Below are 13,902 nucleotides of genomic sequence, written 5' to 3' on the forward strand. Positions count from 1 at the left end.
TGGGAGGCTACCCATCCCGAGAACCGTGGAGGAGGCTTTTCGCCTACACGTTTCAACGCCGAAAACCACCTGCGGGAGAATTGTTGCGACAACGAACTATCCGAAACCCGCGCCAACCGGCTAGTACCGATAGGGCTCTGTGAAGGCAGCGGCTTACGCGGGAAATCGGCAGTAGATGGGTATAGGCCGGTTCTGGACCAATTCGTATTAGTGTGTCCGTGTGACCTAGGGCGAGGGGTAATGACGTCACGCGGGGAGGGGTGTTTTTCCAGGAATCGCTCCTTTGTCTGCGATTCTCGGAATCGATTGTTTATAAATATAACAATAACATAAAAGTTATGAAATTTGATATTTTAATTACGCAATTTGATATTTTAAAAAATAAATAAGTGCGTTATCGCGCCGCGGTATTTTCCTGCGGCATCGCGAATTTCAAAGGGTTGGAATTTTTTCAAAAGGGGAAAGGGGGGGGGTCTTATTTTTTATAGGGGTAAAGGAGGGGGGTGTTGGGGGTGATCACGCGAGTCTTAGTCATGGCGTCGGCGGCGGCGAGCGGCGGGGCGGCGGCGGATCGCAAAGGATCGCGCGCCCATCGTTCCGTCTCGCTCGCACCCGTTTGCGCCGCCTATCGTTCCCTCTCGCTCGCTCTCGTTCACGCGTTCGTCACCATCGACTACGACTCGCTCGCACCCGTTCGCGCCGCCTATTGTTTATAAACAATTTAGTACACGCTCATACGATTCGAATGCGGGTGACGCTGCACGTACACCCCCGGCTAATCGCTCCTCCTTATTATCTGATTTCTCTCTCACTCAGATACGTATGTTGCATACGAACGAGGGCGGACTCACAATTATAATAAAATGAAGGATGGAATAGAAGCGATTAAAAATGATACGTGCCGATTACAAAATTATATATTTATTTTATGAATATGCGTTAAAATATATTACACAGTTTTATACATTTATTACAAGCGCAAGTAGTTCGCAATCTACAATTTGTTGTTCGTCGAAGGAATCGCTGCTGCGTATAGCGCTCACTGCCTCGGTGCGATTCCTCGATGCGGAAGCGATTTTGCAAAATCGCTCGTATTTGTCGTCGATCTTCGGTAGGACTTTGTTAAGTACGTTGAACGTTAAAGAGACGCAATCATCGAAATCCAGCATTCGCGTGAACGTAGCTTCGGTCATGGCCATACGTGTGTCGACCGATTCGAGTCGTACAAGTTTCATTTCGTTCATGCGGCAAATTCGTACTGTGAGCGAACCTATGTTCGCAACGTCGTACGGTTGCTTCGGTCGATCGTGAAGCATATTCAGAATTGTCCATCGATGCTCGCACAGTTCTTTCCAGGTGTCGAGCGACATGGTTAATTCATCTCCTTGATTATCACCTATGATGATTTCCGCAAAACAACGCGTGCCAACGTTCACGCCGATCTCAAGATATTTGTATCCCGTTTGAGTCAGTGGGTATCGCCGGCAGAGTAAGCGCGTCACGTATCGTTTTGGCGAGATGCTGGAAATTAAATAAACGCAATTATGAATATAAATATATTAATTGGAAGTAATTAATTTTATAAGAATGAAAAAAACTTACTCGTTAAATTTTTTCTCGCTAGATGAGGCTTCAGCACCGCAATCATTTCGACGCACTTCGTAACAGTTTCTCTCGTTGTAATACATCGTCGTATTCGCAGTCGTAGTCGTAGTCGTAGAGGAAGTCGTTGCTGCAGCCAAAGCGAAGAATGTACTGATCGCACGATCTGAGGGTACCTCGAGTCGAGGACGGTTGCGAAAAATCCCCTCTTTCATTAATTAAAATTTGCATAGAGTGGGGAAATATAAAACGCAGTTAGAAAAATTTTTGGAGAGGGTAATTAAGAGAGGGGGTGATTGGGGAGAGGGTAAAATAATCGAAAGACGTACATGTATAGGTATGTGATACAAAAAAAAAGTTTTTATTCAAAATTATACGTCATTATTTTGATGGTTACGCCACCAATTGTACAATTTAAATACATTTTGTACGGCGCAATTTTTGCAATGTCTTCTACAGCGGAAAGTAATCGAATCGTCCAAATCGTTGAGCGATTCAATGTTTTCAAAATCCTCTTTGATGTTCCTGACGATCAGATTGTCTGTGTAGAATTTGATATCATCATAATCGTCGCCGTAGTAATCCTCTTCAAGCATATCTTGCAGCCAATCGCGTTTTTCTAGTCCTTTAACGTATACGATGGCGTGATCGTAGCAGTCCTCCTCATTCTGTAGGGCTCTGATGATCAGGCGTTTAGCCCGACTGTATAGAACGTCCCCATCTTCCCACGCTATACCGTGATGATTTCGTACCAGCCAGGTAACGAGACGTCTGTCATCTCGCGATACTGCACCCCACGACATAGGAGTCGTAAAGACGTAATGCGCGAGAACGGCACCACCTCGCAGCACCGCTGCTTCCTTCACGACGAAACGTCGTCCAATGGGATAACCTTGCAGATCGACGAACGTTGGTGTGGACATGATGATGATGATGACGTTTGACGATGCGACTCAATCGAAGGAAGTTACAATACTGAATACGCGCGAGCAAATTCATTGGTCTTGTTAATTTCCCCCTCCTTTCCAAATCGCATTACTTTTTTAAATGCTTCGTGACAAAATCCGTCACGCGTTCCTGAAGTCGTTCGGTTCGCGACTTTTTATCCGTTTGCGTGAATGCATCAACCACTGTGTTTCCCGAGGGTGTCACTCGATACGTCATTCCTCTGTTCAATAAGTGATCCGTCGATCTAGGATCCGTTTGCGTAGCTTTATCTTCCTTCATGCGACTCGCGTTCTCGCACCAACAAGACGGTTGATACTTTGATGGTTTCATGACGACGATGACAATCTCTCTCTCTCTATCGACGTTACGCATACGACGGAATGGAAGTGAATACGCAACGGTCGTCGATTCACCGCTTTACATACACACGTCGAAGATCATTTCTACGTGATCTTACGTACAACGTTGGTCAACGGATTGTATTGAACCAAACGATCGTGTATGATGAGACAGTAAGCCGTGGTATTTGGCGCTACATTGTCCTTGCATTCAAACTCTAATCTCACGTCCACGGTAGCGGTTTTAACCGACTCGTTTTGACGCGAGCAGTCGATGATGACGAACGGACCGTTGAGCAGAAACGACGTGACGGTGAGATTCGGTTCGAGATACTCGTAGCCGTAATATTCTTTGCAGAAACGCGCGTACGCGTCGTAGAGAATCGCGTATCTACGTTTGCTAAAGTCGAGGTTCATATCGTCGTACGGGTAGCACTCGGAGTTGAGATAGAGCTTCACGTTGGTCAGTTTGCAGTCGTCGAAACGACTGTTGTCCTCAGACATGATGTTCTTTCGACCTGTCTGCAGAGCGAAGATGACGTATCGAGGTTTCTCGAGTTGCGTGGCGGTCTTGATGGCCCACGAGTGCTTGGTCGTGAGTTGCAGTAGCGGAAACTCATACAGATCCCATGAGCGAAATCCCATACTGACGAATCGACCGCTCTCCAAGGTGCGCAACATCGCCAATTTCTTTACCTCGTTTAAAAGTACATGAGGCATACGCCATTGTATTTTCAGCAAGTCAACCTTAGGCTCGACCGCGGAACTGCCCACCAGACAATTGTTGTCGTTGCGCGCTCGTATGAGAATCAATTCGTGACGAGCGTTGATCACGACGCGTCTATAGTCCTCGCAAAATCCCAGCAGCATGTTGAGCGGTACGCAGAAATTGAAGTAACCGTTTGCATTGATTGTGGGACTGAGCCATCCCGCTTTCCGCAGAATCACGCTCCTGTTGGACGAAACAGTCGCGTAATTTTTCAGCGTGCTGGTTATGCCGACATTTCGGTTACGATCGATCTCCACACCGTCGAGCTCGTATCGTATCTCGTCGAACATGAAGGCGATGCAGTTGTCTCCGAGAGTCACGTCAGCTCCCGCAACCACCTTGCCCTTCGTTAATTTTCCCTCGACGTAGAGAAAACTATCGTGCGGTAGCGTGTACAGATCTTGCTGTTGTATCGGTATTCTTATCTCATCGCTGTGTTCGAACGTCGTATTGGCGAACGGATTGTAAGCGTGAGTCTCGATCTTGACGATTCGATCGTCGAAGACCGGTTCGTCTCGGATATTCAAAATGTCGGACATCGTTCAGATAAAGTTATTTCGCACAGCGAATCCGAGCGATCTCAGAAATTCAACGTTTGTTTCGGTTAATCTTTTTTTTCTTCTTCCTATCCTTTCGACGCTATTTACAGCGAAATGTTGTTGTTGCGGTTCAGGCTGTTGGATCGTCCCAGCACCGAAACTGATCGTTGTAACGCGACTCGTTTTGTTCGGTATTAACATACCACGTTATCGTTGTGGTCGTCGTTGTTGTTGTCGCACGTGCAATCTGACGGTGATCTCCTCTCCGCGAAAGTCGAGCGGTCGACCGTTCTGGTTGGTGACGCGTATCGTGAGATCCGTAACGTATCGCACGATGATCGGCAGGTAAATGACTTGCGTGGGCGTTTCCGTGATCTTATATCCTGGTGGCACTTTCGGTGAAAACTCGTGAATCGTGTGCATGCGTTCGCCGTTGCAGTACGCTCCCGCGGTTACGTTACATTCGATGCGGATAATATTCAGGTTGATTATATTGATCGGTAAGTCGGACTCGTGCCATTTTCGCGGTTGCAGTACGCGGTGTGGCGAGAATCCGAGAAGCGGCCCCAACGAGTTTGGTTTCGAAAAGTTTACCGTGTACGCTGATTTGATCTCGCTTCTCATAGTGTTGAAGTTTGCGCGAATCGTTATCGAGAAATCATCGTTCTTCTCGCTCTTCTCATTACGATTACCATCGGCGGTGTCGCGTTGTCGCGGCATCGCATGTTTCAAAAATTTGTCTATTGCCTGTATCTCATACGATCCCTCGGGAATCGTAATTTCCTTGCCGTCCGTGCCGTAGTAGAATTTATTGTTTGTAGAATCGACGTTCGGTATGGTGTTGTAAGTCGCAAAGTCCGTGAGACCGAGCTCGTAATCACCGTCGCTGAAATCCAATGCCGGTGAGTAGCTCGAATGGAGAACGCTGCTCCTACCGGTTAACGTGAGCGTGATCGACATGTTCGAAGCGATACTGAGGCGAAGTATGTCGCGACGTCAGTTTTTAAATGTAATCGCGTCGATCGTACTTAAAAATCGCAGACACAGCTGTCCACAGATACTCTGATCGTACGTTTGATAGAATCGTCGATTGTATTCTATCGACGAGACGTCGACTCCGAGATATCTCACCAATTCTATGGGCGGTCGGAGATTACTGAAGCCGTCAAAGTACGCGACGCGATCTCCTCTTTTGGCGTACGCTACCCAGTGAGTCCCCGGACCCGTCACGTTGTCCAGGTTGACGATACCGCTCTCGTTTGTACGCGCACCACTCATAGGTAGGGTGTCGCGCATAAAGACGCCTCTGAAATAAGGAACGCGCATACGTCTGGCCAGATGATTCAACTGCACGTTTGTAGTCGCACCCAAAGGCATTTTTAACGTCTGCTCGACGTTTTTTTTTTCTTCCTCTCTTCGCAACAGTCGTACCTCTGCGGTACCTGTACGGCTTGAGAGAGAGACCCCGTCCACCGTTGTACGGGGCCAGATGTACGCCGGATCCACCGGCTGCCGCGCGAGCAGCTTTTCTTTCGTTTACGGCTCTCGCTATACTCGCGGCTCCACCGACAAATGATCCGACTGCGCCGAGAATCGGAATGATCGGCAGCATGCCACCGCGCTTTGCTGTTGGAAGCATGCGTTTTTTGCGAATCGTACTTCTTCTTCTCCTCTTCGTAATCGTTCTGTTTCTCACAGTCCTCAGTAGATGGGTATAGGCCGGTTCTGGACCAATTCGTGTTAGTGTGTCCGTGTGACCTAGGGCGAGGGGTACTGACGTCACGCGGGGAGGGGTGTTTTTCCAGGAATCGCTCCTTTGTCTGCGATTCTCGGAATCGATTGTTTATAAATATAACAATAACATAAAAGTTATGAAATTTGATATTTTAATTACGTAATTTGATATTTTAATTACGTAATTTGATATTTTTAAAAAATAAATAAGTGCGTTATCGCGCCGCGGTATTTTCCTGCGGCATCGCGAATTTCAAAGGGTTGGAATTTTTTCAAAAGGAGAAAGGGGAGGGGTGTCTTATTTTTACAGGGTGTAAAGGGGGTGGGGGTGGGTGTTGGGGGTGATCACGCAAGTCTTAGTCATGGCGTCGGCGGCGGCGAGCGGCGGGGCGGCGGCGGATCGCAAAGGATCGCGCGCCCATCGTTCCGTCTCGCTCGCACCCGTTCGCGCCGCCTATCGTTCCCTCTCGTTCGCTCTCGTTCACGCGTTCGTCACCATCGACTACGACTCGCTCGCACCCGTTCGCGCCGCCTATCGTTCCCTCTCGCTCGCTTTTGTTCACGCGTTCGTCACCATCGACTACGACTCGCTCGCAAACGTTCGCGCCGCCTATTGTTTATAAACAATTTAGTACACGCTCATACGATTCGAATGCGGGTGACGCTGCACGTACACCCCCGGCTAATCGCTTCTCCTTATTATCTGATTTCTCTCTCACTCAGATACGTATGTTGCATACGAACGAGGGCGGACTCACAATTATAATAAAATGAAGGATGGAATAGAAGCGATTAAAAATGATACGTGCCGATTACAAAATTATATATTTATTTTATGAATATGCGTTAAAATATATTACCCATTTTTCACGCGAGTCTTAGTCAAGGCGTCGGCGGCGAGCGGCGGGCGGCGGATCGCAAAGGATTGCGCGCCCATCGTTGTCTTTCGCTCGCACTTGTTCGCGCCGCCTATCGTTCCCTCTCGTTCTCGTTCACGCGTTTGTCACCATCGACTACGACTCGTAGTTTTCATGCGTAGTATGCCGCTTTGAAATATAATATTAAACAAAAGTTGACACTATGAGGATGCACAACTGTCGGCTCGAGTGTATTTTCCTCTTCTTATTATTCTTACGATAAGAAAAAATTTTAATAGGTTCGCTAATGTCGTGTTTATCAATCGCTCATGTCGTGTTTGTCAATCGCTCATGTGGTATTGATTCCTTGCCCAAGACAATCATCGAAGAGCTGTGCGATTCATGTAATCCGTAAATGGGTAAGTATAAAGATAAATAAAATAAAAATATTTTTATTCGTACAAATAGTAGCCGTAAAATTTTAATATTACAGAAGGACAATTTTGCGTAAAGCCAACGTCACCGGCGTCTTCATTGCAATCATCATCGTCGTCGTCGTCGTCATCGTTGCTCGCATTATATCGATTGTATAAGATAATATCGTTAAAATATAAAATTGTATTTTCTCGTTCAAGTGCCATTCGCGCTCTCGCTCACACCCTTTCACGCTCTCACTCGCATTCTTTAGTTATCGTTTGCAGATGCGTAACATGCTATCGCTAGATTCTTTTCTATATACCCGTGTGGTCAAAAAATCTTTTGCGTTTGTATGGGCTTCAAACGTTGTAAAAAATCTTTTTGCGTTTTTCTCTTGGTCAAGTGTCGTTCATGCTTTTCTAGTAATCGTTTCAAGATGTTTTCGTTAGATATGGACGATTCTTTCTACACGCCTATGCGACAAAAATCTTTGGCGTCTGGAATCTTTTGTATCACGTTTCGTTTTCGTTGGCCCGGCGTCTATTTTCTTTGTTTATTGATGAGAACGACGACGACGACGACGACGACGATGTGACCATGCCTCATTCTCAATCTCACATCCGTTGGTGCAGGAGCTCTTTTTGAAGAAAGTTTTGACAGTGAAGAAAACTTATAGTAAAAATGGCATATTTTGGGGAACCAGGTATGTATTATAATAGAATTTATAATAATTTTTAGAAAAATAATTTAATCTGTTATAAAATAATATATAATATGTATTTTTATGTTTTTAGCTCAAAAACAACAGCTCTGCCGCGACTTCCAGCGAGGAGCCTGCTCGAACAGTTATTGCGCGTTTGTGCACCCTTACAGGTATTGTTTCAATTACCAAAATAAGAAGTGCACAAACGCGCAATGCAGATTCTTGCATGTAACGAGTGTGGAGCAGGCTCGTTACGAGGCCACCGGATTATCGTCAGCGAAATTACGCTACGAAGTTGGACGCACCCTGCAGAATTCCATCATCTGCGGGGACTACAAGGCCGGCAGGTGCAACAGGACGGACTGCCAACGTCGGCATATCGGGCACGACGAAAAACTAGAGTGCATAGTGTGCTGCGGCGAAATTGTGTTAGACACGTTCGGGGCGTCCAGTTGCGGGCACGTGTATTGCTACACGTGTGCCCTAAAGTGCCAAGGCCCCCCGCGTCCGTACACTATGCTTACGGTTGTGTGCCCGGTATGCCGATCCGTCGCTAGTTACGAACAATTGCATTAGCTTATGTTGTTTTTTGCGTATATTGTATTTTTTTTGCTTATGTTGTTTTACTTATGTTGTTTTGCTTCTGTCGTTTTTGCGTTGATTGTATGTAATGTAATTTTAAAGGTATTTTTAATGTAATTTTTAATGTAATTTTTAATGTAATTTTATGTATTTTTATGATTATGTTTTTTTTTTTTTTTTATACTTGTATTATTTTTAATTTAATTTAATTTTTAATTTAATTGAATTTTTTTATGTTTTGTGCTAAATTAATTTTTCCTTCTGTTTAATTTTTGGGGAAAACAAAATTAACATTTCAAAATTCTTAAATTGCCTTTATCAAAGTCGGGGATGAACCCGCGACTCTGCCAGGAACGCAAATAACACACTTAGCACCGGCTATAATTTAGCACAAATCAAGATACGCAACGCTACGGGAAGATACACGCGGAACGCAAGAAAATACGCAGCGTAACGGAAAGTTATGCGCACGGAACGCAAGAGAATACGCAGCGCAACGGAAAGGTATGCGCACGGAACGCAAGAGAATACGCAGCGCAACGGAAAGGTATGCGCACGGAACGCAAGAGAATACGCAGCGCAACGGAAAGGTATGCGCACGGAACGCAAGAGAATACGCAGCGCAACGGAAAGGTATGCGCACGGAACGCAAAAGAATACGCAACGCAATGGAAAAGATAAACGCACGGAACGCAAGAAAATACGCGACGCAACGGAAAAGATAAACGCAAGAAAATACGCGACGCAACGGTAAAGATAAACGCAAGAAAATACGCGACGCAACGGTAAAGATAAACGCAAGAAAATACGCGACGCAACGGTAAAGATAAACGCAAGAAAATACGCGACGCAACGGTAAAGATAAACGCAAGAAAATACGCGACGCAACGGTAAAGATTTACGCACGGAACGCTAGAAGAAGCCGGGGTTGTCGGCACGCGGCGATACATTGCCCGCCCCCGGGTACCCCTCCGAGAACAGGCCGGATTCCGAAATTTTCCCAGCACGCGCGCCGGGCGTGTCACGACAGCCCCGAATTCTTTTCGAAACCACCCCCTTTACCCCGGGGCCTCACGCAGCACGCACGCAAATACCCGCCGCACGCCGTCTTCCGTGCTGATCACGATTCGACGTCCCACGTTGCGATGAACACGGCACTCCGCCGATTGCAGCTTTCCCTCGGTGGTTGGGGGTACTCAAAAAGAGCCGGTATAGTCCCGCGGCGCGGCGGTATCCGTCGTCGCCGTCCTCAACTCTCCTCTGCTGCGGTGCTTGCGCTGGCACCCCGTGCCGGTCACGTGATCGGTAGCTCCTCGCCGATTTTCTCCCAAAAAAAACAGTGGCTCAAGATGGCCAGCCCCTGGCCGGAACCTGTTTGTTAAAAACAAAATTACTTATCCGGTACCGGGCGACTCCTGGCCCTTCGTCACGAAACGGCACTCACGGTACGGCACGTGATACCCGCGTGCTCAGCAGCTCGCCGGTCGCTCTCCCTTGTCGTTAGTCCCGCCGGGCGGAAAATTCATGATCGACGTCGGCGACAGCACTCAAGCCCTCCCTGGGCGGAAAATTTATGGACGAAGTCGGCGAGAGCCTCCTCACTGTCTCGTCGTCGGTCCCGTCGCAGAGTTTCGCACCTCGGTCCTTGTACGACTGCCCCGAGACTCGCGAACGGGCCCGTTGCCAGGCCAACCGCGCCGACGCAATACTCCTTATGGTACCGGTACCGCCAATTTTCGCGAGTCGGTAAATCGCTAGGTCGGTAAGCCGACACCGAAACCGCGAGATAACGTAGTTTTCCCGTTACAGTTTGTATGATAATTTTTTTGGTATTAAATAAGATAGAAAATATTATATTAAAAACATATTTTATTTCTTATGTATAAAATATATTTTAATGATTAAAAAAACTTACAATTAATAAACTTGTGTACAATTACTTTTAAATATAAAAAAAAAAAAAAAAATGAATACATAAAAGTGACTATATAATATAAAATAAATATATGAAGAAAATAAAAATTGGTATATGGTATTAAATAAGATTGAAAATATTTTCTTAAAAAACATATTTTATTTTTATGTATAAAATATATTAATAATAAAAAATGAAAATATAATACAAAAAAATGAAAATATAATACAAAAATGAATATTGTAAAAATTATTTCTGAGATGCGTGGATAATTTTGTAATAAAAACTCTTTATTTCGCAAACACTGATATATATATATTTAACTTTGGTTTTACACACTCGTTATAAAATAACGTGAAATAACATAAAAGAATACAGAACTGAATTTAAGGAGGTTTCAAAATGTAACACGTCTGTACCCGACGACGACTCTTTTTCAAGTGAGGCAGTCCCGATATTAGTTTTATCTTTGGGACAGAAAGGGGCTTCCCGGACCTTTGTCTTAAGAGGTTTATTCCCTTGCTTATCTAATTGACATAAAGTCACGTAGCGTATCCGGTCTACTTAGAATTATTTATTTGTAAATTGATTCAATCTTATTTAAAGTTAAATTTATAATTATTGTTTAAAGCGCATATATTTTAACACTCCTCCTTAAATTTATACTTTAAAAAAGAAAATAATTATATAATTTTTAACAAATTTCTAAATTTCTTAAACTTGGTACTACCAAGAGATTTTTTGTTTGGTATAAATATTTTAAAATTCTCAGGGCATATTTAAAGTGTGTTTCTGTATATGAATTTTGAAAGCGACTAAGATAATTAACGCTATAGCTTACATCAGCTCTTGTACCGGTACTTATATACAGTAATGCTCCAATTATATTTCTATATTTAATACTTGTATTTACTGATTGTGCTGGTTCTAACTTTAAGTTTTGTTCCATTGGAGTTTGGAATGTTTTTGAGTTTTCTATATTATATCTTTTTGCAAGTGATTCTATATAATCAGATTGATCTAGTGTCATTTTATTATTATTTAAATCATATATAATATTTATTCCTAAGTACATTTTTATTTTTCCAAGATCTTTTACCATAAATTTTTTAGATAATTCTTCTTTAATTTGATTTATTTTAGTTAAGTTTTTTCCGCAAATTAGTAAATCATCCACAAACGCTATTAAGTATATCTTATCATTATTACAATTTAATATATAAAGACAATAATCATTGTTGCTTTTTTCAAATCCTAGTTTACTTAAGTAATTATTCAAGCACTCATACCATAATCTTGGGCTTTCTTTTAACCCATACAAAGCCTTATTTAGTTTGCATACATTTTCTGTTCCGTCTTCATAACCTTGTGGCTGCTTAATATATACTTCGGATTTGATATTACCATTTAAGAACGCTGTTTCAACATCCATCTGAAATATAGATAATTTATTTTGACAACAATAGCTTAATAGAAGTTTTAATGTTTGTATCTTTGCAACGGGTGAATATATGTCTTCTAAGTTTTCTTCCTGTTCAAATCCTCGAACTACTAGTCTAGCCTTTTTTAAATTATTTGGTTTCTTTGTATATATCCATTTTACACTTAAAATTTTTTTATTTGATGGTGACGAAACTAAATTCCATGTTTTATTTTTCTTTAAACACTCTATTTCTTTATCCATGGCTTGTTTCCAGCCATCTGCTTCCTTTGAGTTTATAGCATCATTATAATTGAGAGGACTGTCCGCACTTACATAATTTACATATACAAAATCTGTCGCAATATTGTCACCATATCTATCTGGTCTTTTCCTATTTCTTGATGATTTCCTTACTTCATTCTGTCTTTTAAAGCTTTGATTTAAATCCATTTCTTCATCGGAACTAATTATAATTGTGTCATTACCTAAATTATTATCTTCTTCTTCGCAAGCAACGTTATTCTCATCATTACTAAATCCAATTAAATTTTCTTCATCTTCTATTATATCTACATGTCTAGCAATTGTTATTTTATTATTTATTAAAACTCTGTATCCTACATTTTCGTATCCTAATAATAGACCAAGGTCTGCTTTACGGTCCCATTTTGAGTTACGCTTTTCTTCCGGTACCCTTACAAAGACTTTACTTCCATATAAACGCAAATTTTTAATGTCTGGTTTTATTCCCGTTAAAATTTCATAAGGTGTTTTTTTAATTTCTGTATTTGACAAGGTTCTATTTTTCAAATATGACGCAGTTCTAACTATTTCAGGCCAAAATTTTTTACTTAAATTTGATTCAGTTAACAAACATCTTGCCATATCCATTATGGTTCTATTATAACGCTCAGCTGTGCCATTTAATTGGTGAACATATGGTGGACACGGCTCTATTATGAATCCTTTATTTCTTGCAAAATTAAATATGTCTTTATTAATATATTCTTTTCCATTGTCACATCTTAATTTTTTTATTTTTTTGCCAGTTAAATTTTCAATATTATTTACATAATCAACAAAACAATCATATACTTGCGATTTAGATTTAATTGTATAAATTCTTGCTGCTTTACTAAAGTCATCGATAAAAGTTAGAAAATATCTTTCTCCATTTATACCTATTGTCTGGTGGGGACCATTTAAATCAGAATGTATGATTTCTAATAAATTTTTGGCTTTTGTTCGTTGATTTTCAAAGGGAAGGTTATGCATTTTATTTTTAATACAGGTAGCGCATTTAAATTGATCAGATTCTAATTTTTCCGGTATTCCATTTACGTATTTATTTTTACACATTTCCTCTAAATATTTAAAATTGACATGTCCTAATATTCTATGTAGTCTTTCTTTTTGTGTGATAGCATTATTTACTTTTGATGTAATGTTTGATTCATTATTTATAAAAAAACTTTTCAATTTATACAATCCATTGTCTTTATATGCTACGGCAATCAATTTATTTTTTTTATTGTAAATTTTTGTTGTATATCCAGCTGCTATTACTGTAAAATTATTTGTTATTTTTGCTACACTTAGTAAATTTTTGTCCATTTCTTTTACATAATATACATTTGTAATTAATATTGGTACTTTTGATTCATGATTTATAAAGATTGTTTTAATATTTCCTATTTTTGTTGCCTTAATACATCTTCCGTCGCCTATTTTAACGTCTACCGGTTTTTGTAAAGTTACAAATTCATCAAAAAATGTATCATTATTTATAATATGATCGGTACAGCCGCTATCTATCACCCAATTAATTTCTTTTTTGTTGCAAATATTTACTTCCGTATTCATAATTTCTATATTTTTCTTACCTTCGTTTATTTCGGTTTCGAAGACGCTTGATTCGCTGGTATTTGTTTCGCAATTACTGTCTCTATTAAAGTTTCTATTTTGATTATATCTTCTGATGGCTTGCATGATTCTTCTTCCTCTGGGGTTGTTTATCTGACGTGTATTAAAATATCCTCCTCTTTCTCTCGGAAAATATCCTTGAGTGTTGAAAT

General features: G+C 41.7%; 2 protein-coding genes across 3 annotated transcripts; one reads left to right on the top strand and one right to left on the bottom strand.

Moving 5' to 3' along the window:
- Positions 1 to 509: 509 nt before the first annotated feature.
- Positions 510 to 3,590, bottom strand: LOC139107419 (uncharacterized). 2 transcript variants are annotated; one of them, XM_070664998.1, is made up of 2 exons: positions 1,603 to 3,590; positions 510 to 1,521 (listed from the first exon to the last, which is right to left on the bottom strand). In XM_070664998.1, exon 1 carries the CDS (start codon positions 3,567 to 3,569, stop codon positions 2,994 to 2,996), a length of 576 nt encoding a protein of 191 aa, XP_070521099.1. In that variant the 5' UTR covers positions 3,570 to 3,590; the 3' UTR covers positions 510 to 1,521; positions 1,603 to 2,993. Both variants share the same exon structure in this region, with proteins under 2 accessions (XP_070521099.1, XP_070521100.1).
- Positions 3,591 to 7,885: 4,295 nt separating this feature from the next.
- Positions 7,886 to 8,483, top strand: LOC139107738 (zinc finger CCCH domain-containing protein 10-like). Its single transcript, XM_070665554.1, has 2 exons — positions 7,886 to 7,907; positions 7,999 to 8,483. The coding sequence occupies exons 1-2, from the start codon at positions 7,886 to 7,888 to the stop codon at positions 8,481 to 8,483; spliced, it is 507 nt and encodes a 168-aa protein (XP_070521655.1).
- The last annotated feature ends 5,419 nt before the right edge of the window (positions 8,484 to 13,902 follow it).

This window comes from Cardiocondyla obscurior, linkage group LG13, assembly GCF_019399895.1.
Source record: "Cardiocondyla obscurior isolate alpha-2009 linkage group LG13, Cobs3.1, whole genome shotgun sequence".
In the NCBI taxonomy this organism is placed as follows: Eukaryota; Metazoa; Arthropoda; class Insecta; order Hymenoptera; family Formicidae; genus Cardiocondyla; species Cardiocondyla obscurior.